We start from the raw sequence: 26,550 nt of genomic DNA, 5'->3' as shown, positions 1-26,550 counted from the left end.
TTCAATTGTTCAAGGCTTATGATATAAGCATAAATCTTAACTACCTCCCATATAATAAACTTCTTAAAGATTATTTCTACTGGGTATTTCTCCTTTCCCCTATATTCTGGATGTCTTTTCTAACTTAATTCCTAAAGGTCAGGAGTGCTAATGAAGCGTGATTAGTGTTGAGAACTCAGTCTCAGGATAAGATGGTATTAACTTTAAGAGCAGGTTCAGATTTAGGTCAGTAACATTATTGGTGGCCACTATCTATAACTAGAGGTTGATATATTGCAGAGTGAAAAATGCTTAGTGTTTCCTTTCATAAAATTGGTCATACATGGCTGTAATATCAAGCAGTAATCAAAACCTGTTATGTAAGAAATAACTTGATAACAGGTGGAAATGCTTGTAAAGCAATTGATTACTTATGATTATCTCTACAAATAGAGTTCTGTGGTGTTTGATCCTCATTTTATTCCCTTTGGCACAGATCAAGAAAGGAAGAACTGACATCTTGGTTTTCTTGGTGGGAAAGCAGTAGAGGATTGACAGTCACTAGTTTTAGTCCTCTTTGGTTGTTATGAATGTGTGTGGCATAAGGCCAGCCCTGGTCTATCGAATACCCTACTAGGGATCTGAGTTCAGGTCCCAAACTCCATGAACAGTCAGAGGTTGGGAGGGCTGTACAGAGAGCCCATACACTCACTAGAAGCATCATGTTGGAGTGCCCCTCTGGCTAATGGCTTGTTTGATTTCTTCTGACTGAAGGGTGAGGCATCTTTGACAGGCTCTAAGCAGAATTAAGTCCAGCCCCCTTTGGCTCAGCAAAGGGTGCTGTAATGTCAGTGACTTTGAGGTGGTCCCAAGCAAACAAAAGGGAGGAAATTGAATGATCTTAGTAGACACAAAACCCACAAAGAAATATATGGAACAAAATAAAATATTGTATATAAAGGCATGGAAAGACTACGTGAACTGGAAATAGGAACTCATTAGATTATGTATCACTGGGCAATTGCTTTCTGTTTCTTTACATTTTTGCCTGCAGTTTCAGTTAGTATGCTGTTCTCCAGTTCCTGTCCTAAATGGTTGTGTAATGCTGCTATGGGCTGCTAAGCAATTGCCACATTTCTTCCAAGCCAGAGGTGGCTGTATTTCAGCGTCAGGCAAAGCAATTGCTGCACAGTCTGCCATGTGATTCCTGTAGAGATTTCTTTATAGATCCCCACCCTGCAATGAGTTCTGTATGACCAGACCCCTGAATCTGCACAGAGCCCCACTAGGGTTGCCAACTTTCTACTTGCACAAAACCGAACACCCTTGCCCTGCTCCCTGCCCTTCCCCTCTGAGGCCCTGCCCACTGCTCACTCCATCCCCCCTCCCTCTGTGTCCACTCTCCCCACCCTCCCTCACTCATTTTCACTGGGCTGGGGCAGGGGGCCAGGGGGGGGCTCTGGCTGGGGGTGTGGGCTCTGGTGTAGGGCCAGGGATGAGGGATTTGGAGTGGGGGAGGGGACTCTGGGCTGGGGCAGGGGTTTAAGGGGAGAGGGAATGAGAGCGCTCTGGCTGGTGGTGCAGACTCTGGGGTGGGGCTGGTAATGAGGGGCTTGAAGTGTAGGAGGGTGCTCCGGGCTGGGACTGAGGGGTTTGGAGGGTGGGAGTGGGATCAGGGTTGGGGCAGGGATTGAGGCATGGGGCGGGGGGGCTGAGGGCTCTGACTGGGGGTGCGGGCTCTCCAGTGGGGCTGGGGATGAGGGGTTTGGGGTGCAGGAGGGTGCTCTGGGCTGTGACGGAGGGGTTCAGAGGGCAGGAGGGGGATCAGGGCTGGAGTAGGGGGTTGGGGTACAGGAGGAGGTGAGGGGTGCAGGCTCTGGATGGCACTTACGTCATTGGCTCCCGAAAGCAGCGACATGTCCCCCCTCTGGCTCCTACATGGAGGTGTGGCCAGGCAGCCCTATGCACTGTCCCCTCTGCAGGCACCGCCCCCACAGCTTCCTTTGGCCGCAGTTCCCAGTCAATGGGAGCTGTGGAGCGGTGCTTGGGATGGGGGCAGTGTGTGGAGCCTCTTGGCTGCCTAAGTCTAGGAGATGGAGGGGGGACATGCCACTGTTTCCAGGAGCTGTGCAGACCCATTGCAGGCAGGGAGCCTGCCTTAGCCCTGCTTGTGCCATTGACCGGACTTTGAATGGCCTGGCCAGCGGTGTTGACCAGAGCAACCAGGGTCCATTTTTGACTGGGCATTCCAGTCTAAAACTGGACACCTGGCAACCCTAGAGTGCAGTGTAACCAATTAACACACAGAACTACAAATGTAAAGTTGGACATCTCAATTAATGTAGCACACCTATGGTGTGTGTTTAACCAGCTGAAATCCCATTGAAGATTCAAAGTGTGAATGAGATCATGAAGAATATCTCAGTGGAGACTGCAAAACAAGAGAGCTGAATCAATTGCATCAGGTTGGAAATGCAAAAGCAACGTTGTCCTGTGACCCAAATGGAATTCTTATCACAAAATATGGCATCCTGCCAATTCAGCAGCTTTTGAATCGTTAACCCAGAAGCTGGACAACCAGCTTCTCTGGGAAGCCATGGGAGCGATGATTTTCCTATATTCAGGTGCCACATACATGTGACTGTTACAAAAGCTGCCACAACTAGGTTATCTATGAGAGTAACCAAAAAAGCTATGGCTGTTTCCAAGAACCGTCTTCAAGCAGCCATTGCTGTGTTTTAAGGGGCAGTTTGCATGAAGAAAACTAACTGGAACAAAAATTTGTGACTTCTTGTAAGTTCTGACATCAAACTAAACTTTGACCTATTCTTAACAAGTTTACTTGTAACATTGCATTCAGACATTTGGAGTATGAATTTTGCTGTTGATTGCAGCTGGAAGAGCATTTTAAAAAAATGCTTTAATACTGCAATAAAAGAATAAAACAAGTTTTATATTCTCAAATGTCCAGTATCCGTGTCTGTGCGTTTTGTGCTCATACAGTTGTTGGGCGTTGATTCTGATGATTTTATCCTGTATGTCAGGAACAGGGCAATGCCCTCCACAACAGTGACTTATAATGTATTCTCTGAGAGTTAGATTATACACTACTCAGAGTTTCTCACAGTGAAGCTAAAGCATGGCGTGTGGCGAACTGCTCCCAGGTTTGCAAGGAGAAGAGGAGATAAGGAGTTGTGTTCTCCTCAGGAGGGAATAGATGTGGCTGAGTACAGCGGACTGGGTCTTCCGTGAGTGTCTGTCTGAGGACTGAACCGTGGTTAGAGCTGAACCAGAGAGGGAATTCTAGGGTGGTTTAGTTTTCCCTTGCAGGGAAGATGTCCTGCATGTATCATTACTACTCTTAATAGGTATAGTTGCTTAATGATCCTAACTGTGAATCATGAACAGCAGGCAGTAATGGTGACTAAGGTATAATGGTAGCAGACTGCCCTAACCACGAATGCTGTCTGTGTCCAGACCCTACAAAAGGAAAAAGCAAAGCGATACTTCACTGAAGTATAGTACCATGTAATATTGATTGAGAAGGATCAAGTGCCCAATCTGTGCTGCTGTAGAGACGTGCAAAGCTTTATGGAGAAAATGTAGGAAATGCAAGTTGAGATCTCTAGGTGCTACAACAGCACAAATAATAAAGCCACCTGGTGCATGCACACAGAGCATCAGGTTTCAGAGTGGTGCTGTGTTAGTCTGTATCAGCAAAAAGAACGAGGAGTCCTTGTGGCACCTTGGAGACTAACAAATTTATTTGAGCATCAGCTTTCGTGGGCTAGAACCCACTTCATCAGGTGCATGGAGTGGAAAATACAGTAGGCAGGTACAAATACACAGCACATGAAAAGATGGGAGTTGCCTTACCAAGTGGGGGGGGAGGAGAGAGGAGGGGGGTCAGTGCTAACAAGGTCAATTCAATCAGGGTGGATGTGGCCCATTTCCAACAGTAGACAAGAAGGGGGTTGACTGACAGGACTGTTTCTTCCCTTCCCTCTCCCCCCCTTTATGCCTCGTGTGTGTGTGTGTGTGTGTGTGTGTGTGTGTGTGTGAGGAGCATGTGACAGTGTTAAAAGCAGGATAGAAACAGTAGTGGGGAATAAAACATATTGTGAACTGCACCCAGTGTGTGTATGTGTGAGTGTGTGCACATGTGTATAAGCACATTGGGCTGGATCCAGTAGGTTGGTGCAGCTCCTTTGTATTGCACTTCTGATGTAGTGTAAAGCCAGTTTAATCAGCCTTTATGTAGGTGTGATACTGTGGTTCTGCAGAGCTGACATGGCCTCTAACCCACTGGAGCTGATGTTACAGGGGAAAAGAGGGCATGGCAAGAGACGTATCTAGCTAGGTTTCCCATGTGCTACTCCTATCATTAGCAACATTTTTGGACCCTGGTAGCTGTTGTAGCCTGGTATAAATTTAGAGACGCCTGAGGGCTGCTTTACCTTGAGACAAGAGGATCTGCCTACACAGAGAAGTTGTAGGATTGGGAGTGCAAAGATGAACTTCAAGTCCCCTTTACAACACCCCCCTGATGCATGCTTCCTGCAGCTGGCTGTAGCCGAGGTTCTAATCTAATAAAGACGAGTGGTTTTCCTTTAGCATGTAGTGGATGGCTTCCTTCTATCAGTAAATAAAGGCCATTCTTGGTCTAATCATGATGGGTGCATATCTTTGTCATGTATGCCCTTTTCTCCCACCCTCCATGCTCTCTACAAACTTTATTTAATGAATGGTAGAGGATTCCCCAAGCTCATAAATAAGATTGCCAAAACTTTATTAGGATGTTGTCCTAAATATATTAAGAATGGGGGTCTATATTGGAAAAGTAGTTCAGTTAGTCCTGTACCCCATTATATATGTAATGTAAAATTTACTGTGCCTGAACAGAGCTACAAAAAAGTATTAATACATTTTCCTCTTTCATGGGCACATAGATAGGAGAGTAATTAGTTTTTTCAGCTCATGCTGGTGCTCTATAGTGAGAAATACTCATAGCTGTCAGATTCCTCCTGTTTTATGTAACCTGATTTATAAATTCTGTATTTTGCTATAGAGAACATCTTAATTTTAAAATGCTGTGTTCTTAAATCTTGCCTCAGTTGGTGAAATGCAATAAAAGTTTTTTCTCAATAGAGGCTGGAGTTTCACTTAGAGAAAGGACTGGTGTGACTTTTGTGAGGCCTGAAGAAGTGGGTTTTATGTGCTGAATGCCTTATCTTTCAGGGATCAGACTAGATTATCACAATTGTCCCTTCTGGCTTTGTAATCTATGAATCTGTCATGGCTATCTGGGACATTTAGCATGTACTTAAACATGAACCTTACAGACATCATAACTATTTAATCTTGATTAACACTAAAAATACTAAAAGTCCTTTCCTGCCGTAGGTACAATTTGAGGACCTCTGTCTTTCACTTCACAGTTAAAGCTGGTTAGATACCCAGAGTAAAAATTATTTGATCAATTAACAAGTTCTATTAAAAAGTGCATATATTCTACACCTCTTGGGTAACATCATGAAGTTCTAGTGCAACTTTCAAAGATTTCCCTGTCTTATTGACTCTGCTTAGCACTATAAAACTTTATTATTAATGCAGACATTGACAGCTATGACGTAACAATGGAGCATTATGTGGCTTTTGTTGGCTGTAGCGAAGAAGACCAATCCTCTAATGTAGCATTCACCATATTTAACTGAAAACCTGTTTCCCCTCCATGGGAGTGTGATAGGGTTTGTGGTGGTTTGTTTCTGACCTTTGGCATTCTTTCATGCTGTGTAGAGATAGTCTGTATCCGCAAAAAGAACAGGAGTACTTGTGGCACCTTAGGCCTGGTCCCCATTTCAAACTAAGGTACGCAAATTCAGCTATGTTAATAATGTAGCTGAATTCGAAGTACCTTAGTTCGAACTTACCGTGGGTCCAGATGCGGCAGGCAGGCTCCCCCATCGATGCCGCGTACTCCTCTCGCCGAGCTGGAGTACCGGCGTCGACGGCGAGCACTTCCGGGATCGATTTATCGCATCTAGACAAGACGCGATAAATCGATCCCAGAAGATCGATTGCTTACCGCCGGGTCCGGTGGTAAGTGTAGACCTACCCTTAGAGACTGAAGTGGGCTGTAGCTCACGAAAGCTTATGCTCAACTAAATTTGTTAGTCTCTAAGGTGCCACAAGTACTCCTGTTCTTTTTGTAGAAATAGGGTTTGTAATAAGGAAAATCCTACAATGAAGTTCTGCAATGAAAGATAAATGGGAATAAGCTTCAGTGAGCTTTGTTAAAACATTGGAGAAACCCCTTCAGCAAGGAAATTTAAAAACACACCTCAATTCTCTTGCTAACGATTAGTAAATTAATCATCTTTTAAAGGCTTTTCCTGCCCCTCCAGCTTTCCCACTCATCTTTTTCTTGTGGTGTGACTTCCTTAGGCCGAGTGAAGCTTCACCAGTGGTAGATGGGGATCTTAACTATCATGCCACCTAAACCTGTTCAGAGCAATAGCAACAATGAAAAACTTTCTGGAAAAAGGTCAAAGTAGACACAGGCCTGTAAGAGGGGGATAATTGATCTACCGTTTAATAATTTCCTCTGTAAAAGAACTTCTCCCTCTTGTGCACACACAGTGGATGAGGGAGGTTGTTTAGCAAGACCTAATCCAACAAATATTTGAATGGTAGTCTCAGCCTTTATCTAACTAGAAGGTAGTTGAGAAATAAATGGCCAATATTTGATTTGTTGTGCAATCTCTTTAAGGTAGTAATGAACACTTTAGTGCGTAGCTTTTTCTGTAGTTTATCCATCTCATAAACTTGTAATTTTCCGTTCCTAAACTTGGGAGAACTCCTTTGATTTTAGTGGAGATGAAATGATCACAACTCATGATTCACTTGTTCACAAACCAGCATATTCTGCCAGCACAGTCTGTCAATGGTACTTATATGGCCCCCACCACTGTAGTATTGGAGCACCTCACACCACCCCTGTGAGGTAAGGAAATGCCATTATGCCCATTTTTACAGATGGGGAACTGAGCCACAGAGTAAATGGCTTGGCCAGGATCACAAGTTGGTTGTGCCACAGCAGGAATGGAAAAGCCCTAGGTATAGTTTCTTATCTGCTCTATTGAGCAGCTGCTCTATTGATGAGTCTGCAGAGGTTTTCCTCTTTAAAAAGGCAATACTTTCTGCAGGATCTTTATGTTGTCATTTTAAAAACTTGTTTAGAAATCTGTTTTGTGCTGGTCTCCTGCAAAATGGGAAAGGGTCCTGAGAGGAGCTATGAGAATGTGTGGTCTGGAAAAACACCCTTTACAACGAGACTAAGAGTTCAGCCTCTTTAGTATATTGAAGAGAAGGCTGAGGAATGGCTTAATCAAGGTCTTAAACTAGATCACTGACACCAGAGGATTCGTTATTCTAGCAGGCACAGATGTTATAATAGCCAGTGGCTGGAAGTTGAAGCTGACAAAGTACAAATTGAAAATGAGACAAATTTTTAACAGTGAGGGCAGTTAACCACTAGAGCAGCTTACGATGTGGTAGATGCTCCATCCCTTGAAGTCTTAACGTCAAGATTGGACGTCTGTCTTTAATGAGATGTTCCAGGCCAACCACAAGTTATTGGGCTATTGGAACCGCTGGGTGAAACTCTATGGGCTCTGTTATGTAGGAGGTTGAACTAGATTATTGTGATGGTTCTGGCCTTAAAATCTATGGTCAACACTTGCAGCTAAACAGTGTTCATTGCTGGTTCCACTGCTGATCTTATTGTCAGAAATGGATACCTTTTCTAGTGTAGACTAGGGTTCAGGGTCAGAGGAGACTAGGTAGCTAGGACAGAAGGGAACCTAGAGGTCAACCTTTCAAACACACAATTCAGTGGTGGCAGGAGGAAGCATGTGTCTGAGTTGTCAGACTAGCCTAGATCCTAGAGAGCAGGTAAACCTGAACACTAACTTGGAATTCATGCTCTGTTGTTATTTTCAATAGCTACTGAAGCTTCTGCTAACTCTTTAGACACGTGCTACGAGTAACTAAAAACAGTATCCGTTTACTATCTCTTGAAAGTGGAATTATGTGAGAGAGAGAGAGAGAGAGAGAGAGAGAGAGAGCGAGCAAAGATTTGAATAGTAAACACTTCACTTCTCTGTCTGTCTTTGCAGAAAGAGGTGCAGAAGATATTGACATCCTTCCTGATGGTCTGGCTTTCATTAGTTCTGTAAGTATCTGAGCTCCCACCTCCCCACCCTATGCAGGTGCTTGAGTACTAATTTATTATGCACAAGAGTAATACCTGCAAATTACAGGCAGAACACTTTCTGTGCGCACTGCTTCCTGGGAATAATGCAGACTTAAGTTAGCGCAAACTGCATTTCCTCCTACTTGGGCAAGTTCATTTCTTAACCTTGCAGTGTTGTTGTGGCTATTGTTATACAACCTTTAACATTGGCACATGTAACTTTACATGCTGCTGATGTATTGCCAACCCAAAGTGTTCAGCATTTGAGTCAGCCTCCCCAAATCAGGAGATTGGCTTAAAAATCATGATTTTTTTTTCTTAAATTAACTTTTGGATTCTTTTTGCTTACCTCCTGGTTATTGAGCCCTTAGGGTTCACATATTCAAGCTTTTCTCCACAGCCATGAGGGCTAGGAACTGCGTTTTGCTACATGAATGCTGAGAGTCTCATTCATGTAATTCCAGCTACTATCACTATAGAAAAACAACCGATATTGCAATATGTGTGATAGCATCTGTGTTGCCAACTTTTGCGATTTTGCCGAGAGGAACTGTACTCGGTAGTCTCCTTACCCACTCAGGTGCGCTTACCTGTGGCACTGCAGCTTTGTTTGCCCATATTTTGAAAACTTTTTGACCGGATAGCCTGGATCAATTCAGAGATTCCCTGTGTTACCTTGCACGGTAGTGGTGTTACAAAGCTGCAGTCGTCTGAGCTGTCTGAAAGCAACAATGTTAAAGTGGGGGAATGTGGGACTGAGAGTCAGGAGCCAAAAGGGGTAGAGACAGGATGGATACAGGTCCTTAGAAGTCACTTGAAGTGGGGGGAAAAGAATGGGGAGAGGGAGGCAGGAAAGCTGTGGTGAGAGGTGTTGGTTTTGAAAGGACCAAGCACAGAGTGGCTGGGTGCATATTGCAAGTGGGGAATCTGCACTGTGGGAGTCAGCAACCCTGTGTGGGTATGCAGCATTGTCTTGGGATAACCAGCACAGGGAAGGTAGATGCCTTGGAGGGGCTAGCATCACAAGAAACAGGGGTGCTCAGACAGGCTCTGGGTAGAGCAGTAGTGGCTGGTGGCTATAGAGGGGAATTACCAGCACTGAATGAGGGTGCTGGAGCAGCACTGTGGATGTTGTGGCAATTTGTAGGGCGGGGTGTTTAGAAAAACAGTGGGGAAGGGATGTCTCTGGGATGCAGCAAAACGAGGGATTTTCTTTGTGGAAGGGTGTCGTAGCAGCAGATGGATGTGGAGAGGCAGTAGCACTGTGAGAATATTCGGTGGTGATGGGGGCATCAGCAGTATATGGTGCAGAGGGTGCACAAATGTGTCTGGGGTAGGTAGGTTGCAACATGAGGAGGATGCAGGCAGAATAGTGAGAGTTAAGGAGGGATCAATTGATTAGGGAAAACATGAAACAAAACAAAAAACAGGAAAGAGACAGATTAGTACGGTTGTTGCTGTATCATGAGGTGTATCCACAAACCAAAACAGAGAGTTAGTCTCGGTAGCTTTATTAGGATCCTCTTAACTTTCTTGTTGTGTTTACTTAATCTTAAAGGGTTTAAAATATCCAGGGTTAAAAAGCTTTGCTCCAGACACGCCAGGTGAAATATTTCTGATGGATTTGAATGATGAAAACCCAAGAGCAGTAGAACTGAGAATCAGCCGTGGGTTTGATCTGGCATCATTTAACCCTCATGGGATCAGCACGTACATAGACAAAGGTAAGAAGACTGTTAAATGAAGACAAGAAATCTCAACCTAGAGCTTTATAATTATTATTTATTATAGTTAAAACCCTTTGCTATCCCTGTCACACTCTATGTTGCACCATCAATAACCTGATACATGGGTAGGGAAAAAAAGTGTGATGCTCCAGCAGATATTTTTATATTAAAACAAAAGAGCTGGCTGTTTGAGATTGTACATCAGTTTATATAAACTGACACACTCTATCTTCAAGATAAAAATATGCCCCGTATATTGAATATAACTATGGAGAATGTGGGAAATGTCTGTATTTTTATGCATATTATGCGTGACTCAGTTTACCCACCACGTTTGTATTTTTGCTTAAGCCTACTTGGTCTCAAGGGGTTAACTTTTTTCCAAAGAGACTCATCAGGAATGAAGGAATAAGCATTGAATGGAGTGGGTGGGAGTCGCATATTTATATCTGGGTTGGCATGAATGAACTATAAACACATGGATCGAGCTACCTTGGAGCTCCAATGGAGAACAGCACCAGACTATTAACTTTTAATGACACCTGGTGTCTTGGAATATGAGTGGGTGATTACCTATCTGACCACAAACTGAACACTGGGAAGGGCAGCACACATGAAAACACCTTCACTGGAACTTGAAACAAAGGACATAAGTGTTAAGGGGCTTGTAGAAGGAACTTGTTCTTCCCTTGGGAGAAGAGTATTCCAGTCTGGGACTGCTGGGCAGCTGCAGGCATGCTGTCTGTCTTCCAGGCCAGGGCAAAGAGGGACCCTCCTAACCAAGGAAGGAAAAGCTGTCAGGTTAAGGGAAAGTTGTGTGTTTTAGCCTTTTCTTTACCATTTTAACACAACGTCCCTGCACACTGGGTTCCTGCGGACTAATAATGGCTTGTTTTGGAAAGGTTGTCTTGTGTCACTGCAAACACACTGGTTGTATAGCTCCCTGGAGGGGAAGTCTCCAACAAGGGTTCAAGATCATTTGGACCTGTTGGAGGAGCTGGGCCAGCTTTAGGAAGTGCAGGGCCCGATTTGAATAGTTTAGACGGGGCCCCGGCAGCACTCCGGGTCTTCGGCGGCAGGTCCTTCACTCGCTCCAAGTCTTCGGCAGCACTGAAGGACCCGCCGCCGAAATGCCACCGAAGACCTGGAGCGAGTGAAGGACCCGTCGCCAAAGACCCGGAGCACCGCCGGGTGAGTAAAAATTAAAGAGGGTCCTAAGTTAGGCGCTCTTCTTTAGGGCGCGGGGCCCTCTTAGGCGAGGGGCCCGATTCAGGGGAATTGTCCTAAAGCCGGCCCTGTGGAGGAGCTCCAGTGAGAAGCAGGTGCTGAAGTCAGTGACCCAGTCTTTGAGCTGTGGGGCTCCCCTTTGAGCAGAGGGGAGACCCATAAGGTATCATTTAAGGTCACACTCCCAGAAAAACAGCAAAAGAGTTGGAGGCACAGCACGCCCTGTAATATCGCAGCCGTAACCAATTGCAGTTTTTGAATGTTTTACGGCATGGGTGTTTAGTAAGGGGAGTGGGAGAAGACAACTCAGTGTATGGAAATATAATGCATCCATCACTGTTCAGATACTGCAGTTCTGGTGCTATGAGCCTTAACTGAAACTTTGTTGTCTGGCATCTAGAGCCTGTGCACAATGAGCATTTCTCTTCTACCTCACTGCACAGTAGTGACCAAAAAGGGAGACTGGCTTGGGGCTGAAATGAAGCTCTGGTTCTGCAGCTTTTTGGTACTGAATGGCTGATAGAGACACGCCATCCTCTAAAGGCTCTTTCTGTCAGTAGAAGGCCCTTCAGTCTGTTGGCATCCTCCTCTACCCCCTCACAGGGGTGTTGAGTGTAAATACAGCAAAAGGCACTTGTATACTACAGCAGTGGAGGTAGATACATACCAGACACAGACATTTAAGCTGCCGTGTCATTTTTGTGAAACTCAACAATTTTTCCACATTCTTTCTTTAGATGACTCAGTGTACCTCTTCGTTGTGAATCATCCAGAGTTAAAGAGCACAGTTGAAGTGTTTAAATTTGTAGAAGATGAAAATTCTCTTGTACACCTGAAAACTATCCGACACGAACTTCTGCCAAGGTACCGAATCCAAACCACAGCACCTGTCTCCATTTGGCTAAAGGCTGTATTAGTTAAAGCTTAATTTATATTCAAGGCAATGTAAACCTTAGAGGACCTTTCTATTTTATGTTTTCCCAGTGTTCTCATCAGTACCTCACAGCTATATACTGCCAAGCTACTACACTTCTCACCTGTCCTCCTAAGTTAAGGCCTGGACCACAAAGGGATGTGGGTGCCTAAAAGCCCAGATTTAGGTGTCTGTGTCACAGTTTTAGGCACCACGGCAATCCATAACCCCTGCCTAACAGCACAGGTACTTAAATTCACTTGGCCCCTACAGTTTTGCTGTAAAAGTCCCCTAGGCACCTAAGTTTCTGCACCTGGGCTGTTGCCTCAGGCATGCATTTGGATGCCTAGGCCACTCTGAAGATAGGTGGGGGAATGCCCATCGTGCCTGCAAGAGCCATTCCAGTAGGTGTGCTCAGAACACCCTTAACTCTATGAAAAACAAATGGGGGGTGAAAGAGAAAGCAAACATCCCTTATAGCCTATTAGCCCAGTGGTTAGGGTTCCCACCTGAGATGTAGGAGACCCTCGTTCAATTCTTCCCACTACCTGATGAGGAGAAGGGATTTGAATGGGGGTCTCCCACCTCAGCGGCTAAGGCCCTCACCTCAGAGCTTTAACGTTGGTAGTGAAGACATACCCTAACTCACGTTTTGTGTATTTGAGTGATTTTTCAAGGCACATATAAGCTAGGTGTTGCAATGCTGAGCACTACAATGCTAAATCCCTTTGTGGATCTGGTCCTACATGACTCCATTCCATGTTTGGGAGTAGAATGTCACAAACCCTCCCAAACACTGAACCAACCCTGACCAGTGCACTCAGGATGATAATGTCACGCTGTCTGGACTGGAGCACGAATGTGGGGTCCAGCCACAGGGCAAACAGTCAGGAAATAGGGCACAAGCACCGCATTGGTTGTATGTTCTGTAATTAGATTTCACCTAACAAGTGTGAACTCCTCAAGTGCTATAACAGCTTTACCATAGAGTCACAGGCAGTCCCCTTGGGCTATCTTGCCGACCAGGCAAGCCTGCTTCAGTGATGGATGGTTCCTTCTACCAAAAATCACAACAATATTCAGATTGCTTCCATTCCCAGAGGACCAATCATGTACCCTGAGTCAGTTGTACCCTGCATCTCTCACCAAAGGCAACTCTCGTAGCCAGTCCTGTAATAAACTAACGCAAGATTTATTAACTAGGAAAAGGAAATAAGAGTTTTATTTTGCAAGGTCAAAGCAGGTAACATACACGCACAAATGAGTTTGTCTTAGATGACAAAAGGTAATAGAAACTTCTATGATAAGCAAACTCCATGTATCCTTTAGGGCTAACTCAGGCAATATAACGGGGCAGGGGATGTCTTCTGCTTGTGCTTAGTGATTCCTGCCCCTTTAGAGTCCAAGCAGCGAAAAGAGAATCCCTGTTTCTCCTTGAGGGATTTTTATCCCCTTCTTCCCAGAGTCCAAGCCGTTGGATGAGTTCATGCACAGGTCTCCTCTTCCTGGGAGGAAGTGGGGGGGGGGGGAGAGGGTGAGGAGTGCAATTAACAGTCTTTGTTCTTTGTCTCACAATGGCTCATTTGGTTTCAAAGGCGGCCTGTAGGAAGCCAGCCTTTGCATTAGAGATGGCTTCTCTCCGGTTTGAGTTACACAGTTACAGATGTTTACAATGCAAACACTCAATATAACTTTATACCCTGGGCTACAGATGCTATAAGTGAGATCAGTAGATGCACATCCAACAAGCATTTCATCAGGTCTAAACGTATTCTTAACAATTTAAGATCTAGGTCAGGGATTCTCAAATTGTGGGTCGCGGCACCTTTTTAATGGAGTCACCAGGGCTGGCATTAGACTTGCTGGGGCCTAGGGCTGAAGATGAAGCCCAAGCACCACTACCTGGGGGCAAAGCCCAAGCCCCACCACCTGGGCCAAAGCCAAAGGGCTTCAGCCCTCGGTGGCAGGACTCAGGTTACAGACCCCCCACCTGGGGCTGAAACCTTTGGACTTTGGCTTCCCTACCCTGGGTGGTGGGGCTTGGACTTTGGCTTTGCCGCCTCCTGAGCTGGTGGGGCTTGGGTAGGCTCAAACTTTGATTCTCTCCCCCTGGAGTCATGTAGTAATTTTTCTTGTCAGAAGGAGGTTGCGGTGCAATGAAGTTTGAGAACCCCTGATCTAGGTTAACAATGCTAACACACAGGTGAGCCAGACTGGTTTCCACCTATGCATTTGTTAGTGTTCAGTGAGGCCTAGGAGCCTTGGCGTGAGCTGGTATCTGGTTTACCAGTGCCTCAGATACCCATTTAAGTGTGTTCAAAGGTGCATATGGCACCTCTCTCTCTTCTCTATTGTAATCCAGTTTCATACATAATTATTTTTCACTATATGAACATGCCTCCAGATATTCTGTTTAGAATCCTACATTATCAAACAGAAAACTTACCGTAATTTCTTGTTGTGGTTTAGGAAATCTTTCATCTTCTCCTATAGTCCAGTATGACTTGCAATACAAGAACTATCATCCACAATGTTTCTTTAAAGAGAACATTTAATCCTTGCCAAACTTAAATATAATCCTGTAAAACTTTTCAGAACACTAATTCTCAAACCTCTGTATTTGTTCTCTCTATCTTCTCATTTCAGTGTGAATGATATTGTGGCTCTGGGACCTGATCATTTCTATGCTACTAATGACCACTATTTCTTTGACTCCATCTTGATGTATTTGGAGTTGTTCTTGGGCTTGGCCTGGACAAATGTTGTCTACTACAGTCCAACAGAAGTTAAAGAAGTAGCCTCTGGGTTTTACTCAGCCAATGGAATTAACATTTCACCGGACAAAAAGTAAGTCTCTTTTGGTCTCCTTATACATTTGATGGACCAAATGATGAAAAGAAACTCAGACAATATTCCTGACTTTTACATGCAAATATTTGCATGTGCAGATTGTGTGGTTAGACGTCTAAATTGACTTGCCGATGTATATTTGGTTAGTTGACTCGGTGATCGTTGTAAATTATGGTTGTAATAAGTAATCTGAAATGATTATATAACAGAAGATAAAGTGTATGTTCCTCTATATTTTTTTTTAATTCAACTATTGGTGGTAATTTAGCCAATAATATCAAAAATTACTTTTTACCCAAACTGATACTTACAATTTTTAAATGCTAGCATTGCTTGCAAGAATTAATGGATAAAATTCCTTCTAAAATTGTAATAAGGGCAACAGTTCATTTAACTTGTACAGACTACCACGTACTGGGAGCCTGTGTCAGAGTGTTAACCATTTGTACAATTTGTGACTGGTATTTTACAAAATATGTATTTATGACACTATTGATCAGAGTCCTGGTTGTTCCATTAAAACACCTTGGAACACCATTAGTACTTCAGCCATCTATCTTGAGTTCAGTGTGTGATGGACAGCTTGGAATTTTTATAACTATTTCAAAATATCAGTTTAAAGTGGGGATCGGCAGCCTGTGGCACGCGGCCCATCAGGGAAATCCGCTGGCGGGCCGGGACAGTTTGTTTACCTGCTGCATCCGCCGGTTCGGCCGATTGCGGCTCCCACTGGCCGCGGTTCGCCGTTCCAGGCCAATGGGGGCTGCGGGAAACAGCAGCCAGCACATCCCATTGGGAGCTGTGATCGGCCGAACCTGCGGATGCTGCAGGTAAACACACTGTCCCGGCCCACCAGCGGATTTCCCTGATGGGCCGCGTGCCAAAGGATGGCAATCCCTGGTTTAAAGCATCTGAAAATCAAGGCTTGCACATAAAGAATCAATTTACTTTTATCTCTGTGTAGATACCTTGTTAATAGACTCTTTGTTTGAAGGTATGTTTATATTGCTGACCTGATGGCTCATCGTATTCATGTTATGGAAAAACATGCTAACTGGAGTCTAACTCAATTGAAGGTAAGAGGTTTGCCACTTAGAACAAGAGCCTAATCTATGTTCGAAATTTAGTGTGTATCCTTTAGGGGCTAGATCTCTTTCAATCATAGCCTGATTAGGGGTAGGGAATGTGTTAATATACATGCAAACCAAACTGCTGGGGGGCTGTGGTTGGCTCTTGTGGTACTGAGGGGAGAGGTATTCCTGTGGAATTTCATATGAGCAATTATTATTCACTTCATCCTAATACCAGCAACCTTAAAATGAACCTTAAGTTTGGCACCGATCAAGTTCTCCTTTGGGGTGCTATCGACCTGTTGATGCAGTTGGTGTTCATTAATGCAGCCTGCAAGCAGAAAGCAGCTTTCAGAGCAGCAAGTAGTATCTGACTGGGAAACAGAGAGCAATTTACAGAACATAAATATTCCAATTCTCCTGCCTTGGGACTTGGCAATCTCCCTCTTTATGTCAATGGGAGTTACTTCCCTCCTGCCTGGAGATAATTGGGCCTATAGCATACAAGGCTGGTGTTATGAGATGGTGGCAACACGTATGGTATGCTAGGGTAATAATGGCTTGTGGTTGCTGTGGGCCTGTAGAACAGGCTGTAGCACATTTCACACATCTGTATTAGCTGAGGGGCTCCCGTTGTTGGTATTTCTGTAAATCACCCCAAATTGGTTACTGTTCCCTATTTAATAATGGGATCTGGGGGTTAACACACAAATTGGGTAAAATTTCAGATCATGAAATAAATGCCTGCAGAGTGAATTAACAGGTGACAATTCCAGATAGGAATTCAGATGTTCTGATTTGGGGACCAATTTGCCTAGCTATTTCTAATGCCAGCTTTTTAATGTCTTTCCCTCCCCCACACAAAGGATCATAGAAACATAGGGCTGGAAGGGACCTCAAGAGGTCATCTAGTCCACCCTGCTGAGACAGGATTAACTCTTTCTCTTCCATATTTTCAATTTTCTTTCCTTTCCAGGGATTTCATACTCAGACCCCAGATTCTGGAATTGGTTCCGCTGCATCCTAGTCCCCAGCAAAAATCCAGAGCAACTTCAGGGCTGCTCTGAAATACCAAGACTGTCAACACTCCTCCAGGGCCATTCCAGCAGCTGGGGATCAGCAGATGTAGAGATGTTCTACTCGCACTCCCTATAGCAGGCTCTGAGTTGATGACTTAGTACCCGCTGCTATAGGCTTTTCCCCTAGGCTGGGGAAGTTCTCAAGGGGCTGATTACACCAGCTTTAAGGCTGCTTTATGCCACTGGAGCAGCACAACCCAGCCAAAGGGGAGCAAGGATTAAGCCCACTATGCAGATAATCTATTTTTAATATTAAATATTTGTACATGATGCCACTGGCATGCATGTCATTGTACGTAGATATTCAAAGACATTGCCGCTGCCCTGAGGAATTTGTAAGGAAGAGGCCTTTGTTTGGATAGTTACCTGAAAATGGGAACATCTGCAGTTACACTGGATAAGATTATGAATAAAAAGGTTTTGGAAAGGATATAAACCCCTCTAGGCAGGTTTTTCCATGATTGCCCAATTTCGACTTCTTACACTCGGGTTTCACACTGCATCAGGTGCCGGGCCACTGTTGGTGACAGGATATTGGATAAGATGAATCATGGGTATGATCCAGTGTGGCAGCTGATAGCATCCCCGCAGATAACTTTCCCGAGGACGGCTTTTCTTTCCACGTGATCCAGGTCTTCTCCATGCTGACCCAAATAGTCAGTCTCCCCTTTTCTTTTTTAATTCAGGTTGTCCACCCTAGCTGGGAGGGGCACTACCAACTTTTGTGCCTGTAATGCAGCATGCACACCTATATAAAAACATAAGGTTTGAAGGTGACTAGGGCTAATGACCCTTCCTTCAGCTCTAGAAGCTGGAATGAGTTGCTGAAGCAAGTATGTAAGTATTAATAATGTGCCCATCACCCTCATATCTAGGCAGTACAGCAGATGGTGCATGTTGACAAAAGGTGTAGTGAGGGGAAACTCTTATGGTGGTTTCAGTCCAAATTTTTGTAAGTGTTACTGAAAGGCATAAATACCTTTTGAGAAATATGCTGATTATAAATTTATAGCCTCTTTATTCATGAAGTTAATGACTTTGACGTGTGTGTCACTGTGTTGGGTTCTCCCCTGTTTAATAGGTGCTGGAATTGGACACACTAGTCGATAACTTATCTGTTGATCCTTACACTGGGGATATTTGGGGAGGATGTCATCCCAATGGCATGAAGCTACTCTTCTATGATCCTGAGAATCCTCCTGGTTCTGAGGTTAGTTTGACAGATTCTATTGGAAGATTAGACCTTGTCTATACTGTAAAACTGTATTGCTTTAGAACAATATAACTAAAGTGGTACAACTACACCCTCCCTCCCCCGAGTGTGGATGCAGTTATACAAGAATGGAAGTGTTTATACTGGTACAGATTATTCCATTATGGGAAGGAGAATAAGCTATTCTGGTGTAAGGTACCTTTATACTGGTATGACTGTGCCCACACTAGAATAATTACTTCCATTAAAACAAACAAATTTACTTCCCCCCTCCATATTCCTAACCAAAATAGCTATACAGTACTAGTACAAAATCTGTGTGTAGGCGAGACATTGGTGTGTCTTCTAAAACAAAATAGAAGAACAATGCAGAGTTTTAAAGGAATACTTCAGTCTGGTTTCTACGGAATAGTGCTTAAAGAAGAACAGGAGTACTTGTGGCACCTTAGAGACTAACAAATTTATTAGAGCATAAGCTTTCGTGGACTACACCCCACTTCTTCGGATGCATATAGAATGGAACATATATTGAGGAGATATATATTGGAATAGTGCTTGTATCTTATATTGATGACATAAGGTAGTAATGCTATCAGTCAGAAAAATCAGCTATTGATGCTAATCGCTGTAGCATTTAATGGCGCTGAATGGTGGCTGTAGGTAATGGAACACATCTGTATTAATGCTAATTGTTCAGAGCTGAAGGGGAGAAATTTCAGTTCTGTCATATGGTATCTTTAGCCATAATCCACAATAACCAGTGCTCGGAGGTTGTGAGAATCCAAGTATTTTTTTGATAAAATTCCTGAGTAAAACTAAATGCATCGGAATCAGGAAATAAGTTAAGCAGAAAGGCCCCTTTTGGAAACCTCAGCTGAATTTCTCAGCTGGAGTTAAGCAACTGGCTTCCACTGACTTTCAATGGGAGTCATGGTGTAACTCATTTAGGTCCCATAGAAAATCCCAGCTGAAGTATGAATTTGCCACTCGTTACTCCGGTCCGAGGCTCGAGTAACTGCACTGATATCTGAGGAGCTAAACTGACATTAAATGGAGCAGCACAGAGAATAATTGGGCTCAGATAGTTCTTGGGTCGACAATGGGCACTACTTCAGCAGGTCACCTGAGAGTGTGTGTGGAGATGGTGCTCCCTCTGGAGCGTAGACTCACCAAAGCTGTGATCCTCACCTCTGCCTTCCCAGGAACATACAAGCAACATGCCATGCCTTGACTTGCTAAAAAACTATGAACTCCATATTGATACCTCTTGAAATCTGTGTCATCTTGGTGTCTATCAGATAGTGGTAAAACTGACCGGATGCATGGCAGCTTACAGGACAGAGCAGAAAGTCTAATCTGCCCAGTGCCCCTGCCCTATCATGGTTACACTCCCACTTTCCCAACAAGTTATGTTCCACATGCTGCACAGCTGCAACCACTCAGCCACCCTGACTGAAACAATCCCTCCAGCTGCTTGGACCTTGATCCTGTACCCAAGCTGACTTCACCCTGGATTCTGTGAACCATGAAGCAGGAGATGCTTCTTCAGGCAGGGTGGTGGAAAGGCAGGACGTATGTACAGTGAAGAAGACTGGGAAGGGGTGGGCTGTGGTCAGGAATAGTGCAAAGTAGATGGCTCTGGAAAAAGCCACAGCCTGCTTTGCTTTTTGACCTGCAAGATGGCAATTGCCAAGAGAGAGCAGCTCACAGCCATGGAAAAGGTGATTACATGGATGGGTAAGGTGGGATTTCCAAAAGTACTAAAGTGAGGTAGGGAGCTCAAGTTCCATGGACTGACTAGTGCTCCTAAGTCACTTCAGTGCTTTTGGAAAATCCCACCCCTTAGCTAACATTTCATTTTAAAAGGAATTACCTGTGAACAACCTTTTCAGACTCCATTTCCCTCCTACCTAGTGGCTTGACTCCAAATTTACTTGAAGAGCATGAACTGTGAGTACTTGACCATTGTGAGCCTTGCCAGATAACATCTCTTAAAATGCCTCAGTGACCACCAGAAAAAATCTCCATCTGATAGTTCAATCAATTCCAGGCTGCTTTCTCTGCAGCTGCGGTCTAATTAAATGTTGACGAATTACATGTTTGGTGCTAGCTCAGTTTAATTGTATTCGTAAAAGAAATATTGCCTGAGAATAGAACAAGGACAAATTTAGCCTTGTTCTTTCTCATTTACTCTTTAGGTTTTATAATGGCCCTCAGTGAGCTACTTTCTGTAATCCTTGCTCTTCTGTGATTTAAGAGAGAGTATTCAGTTAAAATACCAATGGGTGTACTTGCACAGCATGATGCTACTCAGTGTGAATAAGAGTGGCTGAATCTGATCCTGTGGGTTTAAAACTGTTTTGTATGCACTCTTGCTGCCATCATCCAAAAACTCTGAGCTCAGGGATCTGTTGACACCAAAATTGTAACATGTCATAGCAGTGGAACTTTTCACCTTCAAGCATTCTGCTACCTTAGACAATCATTGGAACATTGTGTCGGTTCTGGTGTCCACACTTCAAAAAGGGTGTTGACAAATTGATAAGGGTTCAGAAAAGCGCACCAAAAATGATCCAAGGTCTAAAAAGAGACCAAAGAAGTCCCATCTATTTAGCTTAACAAAGAGAAGGTTAAGAGGTGACTTGATCACGGTCTAAAAGTACCTACAGAGGGAGAAGACTTCTGAATTAGTAGTTTTTTTTTTTGTTTGTTTTTGTTTTTTTTTTTTAAATCTAGCAGACGATGGTATTGAGCAATCTAATGGCTGAAAGCTGAAGCTAGACAAATACAGACTAGAAATAATGTACAAATTTTTAATAGTGAAGGTAAGTAGCTGTTGGAACAACTTACCTTGGGATGTGGTGGAAGTCTTTAAATCAAGACTGGATAGCTTTCTGAATAGTATGCTCCTAGTTGTGGACTTAATGCAGGACTCATTTGGTGAAATTCTATGACCTATGTTAAGCGAGGGCACAGATCTTAAGGCCAGAAGGGACCATTATGATGATCTAGCCTATGAATTTAACTATTTTAGCTTAAATTAATATACTATTTAAAAGGTCCTGTCTCTGCTGAACTCTTAACATCAGCTTCTTTAAAAGTAGTATAACTTCTGTATTGACTGTACGTAATGCTTCCCTTTTCAGGTAATCCGGATCCAGAACATTCTTTCGGCAAAACCTACAGTGACCCAGGTGTATGCAGAGAATGGCTCAGTGCTTCAGGGAAGTTCAGTTGCTGTAGTGTATTCTGGGAAACTGCTCATAGGCACAGTGTTCCACAGAGCTCTTTACTGTGAACTATAGTTCACTCTGGAAAGACTTTGTGAGGGGGGAGGTTTCAGTTTCTTCTAAATTGCTAATTCCAAGCTACATTGCAATAAGAGTTGTGAAAATGTATTCCTCGTCTTCCTCACCTCAAGGAAATAACATAAGTTCTATTCAGTGGTGAACAGAAATGGATTTAAAGGTAAAAGAATGTGTGTGGGTGCATGTGGGGGGATTAATGTGGAAGATCCCAGGCCAATAACAAAGTGTGGATGTAAATTACAAATTCAACATTAAAAGAAAATTTGTTGGTTTTTGGGTTACCAACTGTGATCAGACTTCAGGGAGAGGTTCTCTGAGAGAGTTGATGATCTGTCTAGTGTGTAAAGTAATGGAGGCAGTGTTGAATAAACATGTCATTTCGGGGTTTGGGTCAGTGACCAAGTACTTTCCGTCAATTTTCCCTACGCTGTCAGAAATTATTTGAAACCCATGGGTTGCCTTCTCATGAACCTGTTCTCGGACATACTCTTGCCTGCATACAAGAGTATTAGGTGCATGATTTAAATAACCCTTCAAAGAATGAGTTCAAAAATCTTTCTGAAGAGGTCTGAAATGCCTTAACCAAACAGTGCCTTGGAGCCCGCGGTCTCCATATACAGACAGAGCAGGAGTGGTGAAAGCTGCACTACAGTGAAGGCCTTGAGCGCAGAGTGCAGTTTGTGCACTCCGTGTTTAATTTCCACGCTGTGTGAAACTGCCACACTCCTGCCAAAGGATTCTACCAAATGAACTATTATAATGCCGTTTGCTAGAATGACACAGTCCACACTGTTTAATCCATTGTATGGGTGAGGCTCGTATGATCTTTGTTTGCTAGCCAATATGCTTCTCCATCCCCTCTAGGCTAAAGCATTCTGCCACTGTTTCTCTGGCAAGAAGAGAGGCAGTATGGTCTTGGAGAGTGAACTGAGGGCTTGGAATCAGGGGCAACAGCAGTCTAATCATACTTCTGCCATGGCTGAGCTGTGTTGCTGGGGACAGGTTACTTAACCACTCTCTCGCCCTTTCTTCAGCTGTAGAGTGGGGAGAGATGCCAAGGGCACAGAACAGTTATGAGGAATGATAGAAAATGTGAAAGCATCACCTTAGTGCAAGCTCCCTGATCTGCAATGGGGGGACGCTGTACTGGATCTGGCAGAACACTGCCAGAGGAGCATGTATCAAGGCAACCTGTCCTACAGCTCTGGCTGTCATACTCTTCTGGTGGCTTAAACTTTAACTGTTGACTGCACGGGGAAGCAACTACCATGAACTCTGACTTGGGTTATTTTTAATGATCCTCTATATTAAAAAAAATCCATCTACAATAGAAGTGAAAAATTCTAATCAGCTAGGTTATAATTCTACCCATGGCAGATGAGGATGGGCAGAGGAGCTAGTAATATTCTAAACCATGAGAGCAAAAGGTCAGTCTCAGAGGTAGAATGCTAGCCCATGGTTAAAAAAGGCCCCCTGCATTATCAACCTAGAACTAGAGATAACTGCTATTGGTTCCCTTCCCTATTGCTACCCCTGCCTCCGTGTTCCAGTTAGACTCTGCTCATTCTGCTGTCTGAGCCACCTTTCCAAACACGTCTGGCTCTAGCATCAGTACTGCTAGTGGGGAGAGAGCATTGTGCTAAGTGAGCAACTCAGGTGTGGATGCTACCAGTGAGTTACAAGGTGATAAAATGGTAAATTTCCTGTACCATAGTGGCTAGGTTGTTGTGACTTTGCGATCTAAGGACCTGTAATACTAGATTACTTTCTAATCACAGCAGTTTGGCAACAGCAACTGCAGTTGGATGGAGAATGTGTTGTTTACAGAAACACAGAAGGGCCTGGTGGGGTCTGGCTCAAGGGGAATACAAAGCAACTATATGGCCCCCTCCATGGCTGCTCTAGGGGTCATGCCAGCATGTGCAGAATCAGTTCTCCACTGATGGGCCCCAGCTCTAGTGGGGGTGGGGAGAGGTACAGCCAAGGCATTCCTGTGACCTGGCTATTTGCTCGCTGCTGTAAGAGCCCCAGGGCTCATGGGGACTAGAGCCCAGGTTAGGGCTGCCCCACCTGAACTGGAAGCTAACTAGAAACCACACATGATTGCCTGCCAATGTGTGGGGGCTAATTTATGGCAGTGAAGAGCCTGGGTCTGGAACAGAGGGGAGGTGCCTTACCTCTAGTGCAAACTGCGCCTGCTCTGAGGAACTCTGCATCAGTACCAGCATGAACCTAACCCCTGAAGCCTAGAGAATGCAAACTGGCTCCCCCAGCAGCTTCTCTCCCTGCAGCACTTGTTTAATACGAACAGTAGGGAAAGCACAGCTTCCTCCTCCCCCACTTTTTCCAAAGGACAAACTGGGCCCTTTTGTGGGAAGTACTAAAGAAAGTCACATGTCTTCAAATATACTTAGTTCTGGAATATGCTCTAGTCTTGTGGTCAATTACTGTGTAAACAAAATTCTTATAAGGAAAAACATCACCTGACAACATTTTGATCTTTACAATATCATGTTTCTGGGGAGCCATATAAATACTGATTTTTTTTTTATTTGAAATTGTGGCATCATAATACTCAGTGGATCATTATAAACAATGTTTAGCTTTACTACGCCCTGTACTTTTCCTAATTCATTAATTGATGTACAGTGTCAAATTTATTTGATTCTAAACCTGGTAAACCATGAATGTTCTCATCTTTATTAAAAGAAATTACACCACAGAGTTCTTATATAAAATGTGACCTATCTTACCTCTTATCCTTTAGATTAAACCTTCTTCAAATGAATGTAAAATTCTTTGGAATCATTGTTTTGTCCGTTATCCCAATTTTAGGTCCTGGGAAAAATAATGCCTGTATTGATCCTGGTTTTTATTTTAATTGTCGCTGTCTCTCTTCTTCAGGGCTTTTATATTGAGCCCATAGCTGTGGTATGTATGTTCTGCAGTCTGTCACGAACTCTAAGACGTAACAATGGAATGGGGGGAAAATTAAATGACTAGCTACCAGCATTTTTTTTTTAATATATATGTAGTAGTACCTCACAGCACATCACAAATCATGCAAATGCATTATCTTATGCTTTCAAAATGCTGTGTTGTCAGCACTGGGGCCCTGTGCTGCTCTGGCCAGCTCATCTGTTCTGTCTTTTGTACAGGCACAAGACGTGTCTGTCTGAACCCTGTAGGGTCCCAGTCACTAATTGTTTGCCCTGCTGTGAGGAGCATAGGGTTACCTGTAGCTCCTGAGTTTTCTACGTTAATCACTGGCAGTTGGACACAGCACTATCTTCAATATAGGCCCTGTTAGTGCTGTCTCAAAAACCAGTTAGTATAGAATGACCTTTAAACACAACTTAATTATGCAACAGAAAAACTGATGTTAAACACAACTCTACCTGTAAAGTGATTTCTAGCAGCCATCTCTAGCAACAGGACCAAATGCCTCAGCCACATTTCAAGCCTGACCTACCGATGGTTCAAGTCTCTTTTTTCTGCATGGCGTTTTTCCAGTTTCACTACCTGGCTGTGGCCTGGGCACACAGTCCTCTTACTTGCCTTCTACCCACATGCATTTGCTGCAAAGAACAACTACAGCACATGAAACAACTGATGTAAAGCAACAGCTGCAATTTCATGTAAAGATGCTAAAATACATGGAAGAGGAGGCAGACCAGCCTGTGCTTGTAGACAGAAACTCTTCTACACACCAACTCCTCCCTTGGGAGACTGAGGTCAGAAATTCCAAGTGATGTCTTTCTTTGATCCCCTTTTAAAGCCCCCCTACAGTCCAAGTGGTAGATTGTGGAACATACAATTTTCAACATAGCATAAGGTCCCACTCACCAAACAGGACCAGCAGGAAATACTGATGAAAGCTACACTGTGAGGGACAGTAGATAGGAGGCAGGCTATTGCCGGACTACAGAGTAAACTGCATAGATCCAGTTTGCGGTGGGGAGTGGCAGGGAGGATGGACAGATGTAACTGTTTGGAGAGTGTGAATGGCAGGATGGGGGCAGGGTTGGAAGAGCAAGTTACACAACCTACCAATAAATAAGTGCACCATTAGTACCTTATTGTTTAAAGGGTTAAAATGATCCTTTCCCCCTCTTGCAGGTGGTGACCATGTTGTTGAAACATGACACTTGGTGACACCAGCTATTGGGAAACTTAGAGCCTGAACTCAGGACCTTTTCCATCCAGATTCAATGGTGACTATTTTGGTCTAGATACTGCCAGGAGTAACTCCGTTGCAGTGATGGCCATTACTTCAGCTATATACAGTTATTAAATTTGTGCTGAGCAGGACAACAGCACCATTAGGTGGTTTGAGAAAGGCCCATTACAATTTTCAGTTTGGGGACGAGTGAATTGACACGATACTGTACTTGCCTTACCAAAAGTGATACAGCTCTTTAAAAAGTTCGGCCATGGCTAGCACCAAAGATTTACCAACTGAACTGCTAGTGGCCTATTTTCTAGGTCCACTTAGGAAGATCATATATCAGCACATTTCAACACTGCATTAAGAAAAATCAGCCATATAATGCCATGCTAGTATGGTTTTTAACAGAATTGTGATGCACTGGGAATATGTCTCTACAATTTATGATTTCTGGTTGATTTTGTGAAGTTGTGTTATGAAAAACAACTATGTCATGAATAACTAGGTGTATGTTGTTCTACCTCTGTCGACAGTCCTGTAGCTGGTACACACCCGACAGGGACAATGGAAAATACTTAAGGTTGCTGCTAACAGTACTTAGACCTCGGTATGCTAAAAAACAGCTGCATCCTTACAAACAAAGGCACGTAGGTGACCAAGAGTTATTTATATAAAGGAACCCTCTGGAACAGGGGGTGCCCGTCAGGAAGTGTCAGGCAGGAGAGAGCAAGGTCACACAAGCTGGGTAAGGGGCTTTGCAGG

General features: G+C 43.8%; 1 protein-coding gene across 1 annotated transcript in view; it reads left to right on the top strand.

Moving 5' to 3' along the window:
• LOC117872230 (serum paraoxonase/arylesterase 2-like) overlaps positions 1-22,928 on the top strand; it is a 49,773-nt gene extending 26,845 nt beyond the window's left edge. The window contains exons 3-9 of the mRNA XM_034760486.1: positions 8,157-8,212; positions 9,792-9,957; positions 11,925-12,051; positions 14,747-14,947; positions 15,945-16,026; positions 18,181-18,309; positions 21,459-22,928. Of these exons, the coding sequence (XP_034616377.1) occupies positions 8,157-8,212; positions 9,792-9,957; positions 11,925-12,051; positions 14,747-14,947; positions 15,945-16,026; positions 18,181-18,309; positions 21,459-21,617 (920 nt within the window). The 3' untranslated portion in view covers positions 21,618-22,928. The remainder of the gene's footprint in view (positions 1-8,156; positions 8,213-9,791; positions 9,958-11,924; positions 12,052-14,746; positions 14,948-15,944; positions 16,027-18,180; positions 18,310-21,458) is intronic.
• The last annotated feature ends 3,622 nt before the right edge of the window (positions 22,929-26,550 follow it).

Source organism: Trachemys scripta, chromosome 2 (genome assembly GCF_013100865.1).
Source record: "Trachemys scripta elegans isolate TJP31775 chromosome 2, CAS_Tse_1.0, whole genome shotgun sequence".
In the NCBI taxonomy this organism is placed as follows: Eukaryota; Metazoa; Chordata; order Testudines; family Emydidae; genus Trachemys; species Trachemys scripta.
This window is presented reverse-complemented; position numbering and strand designations above follow the sequence as displayed.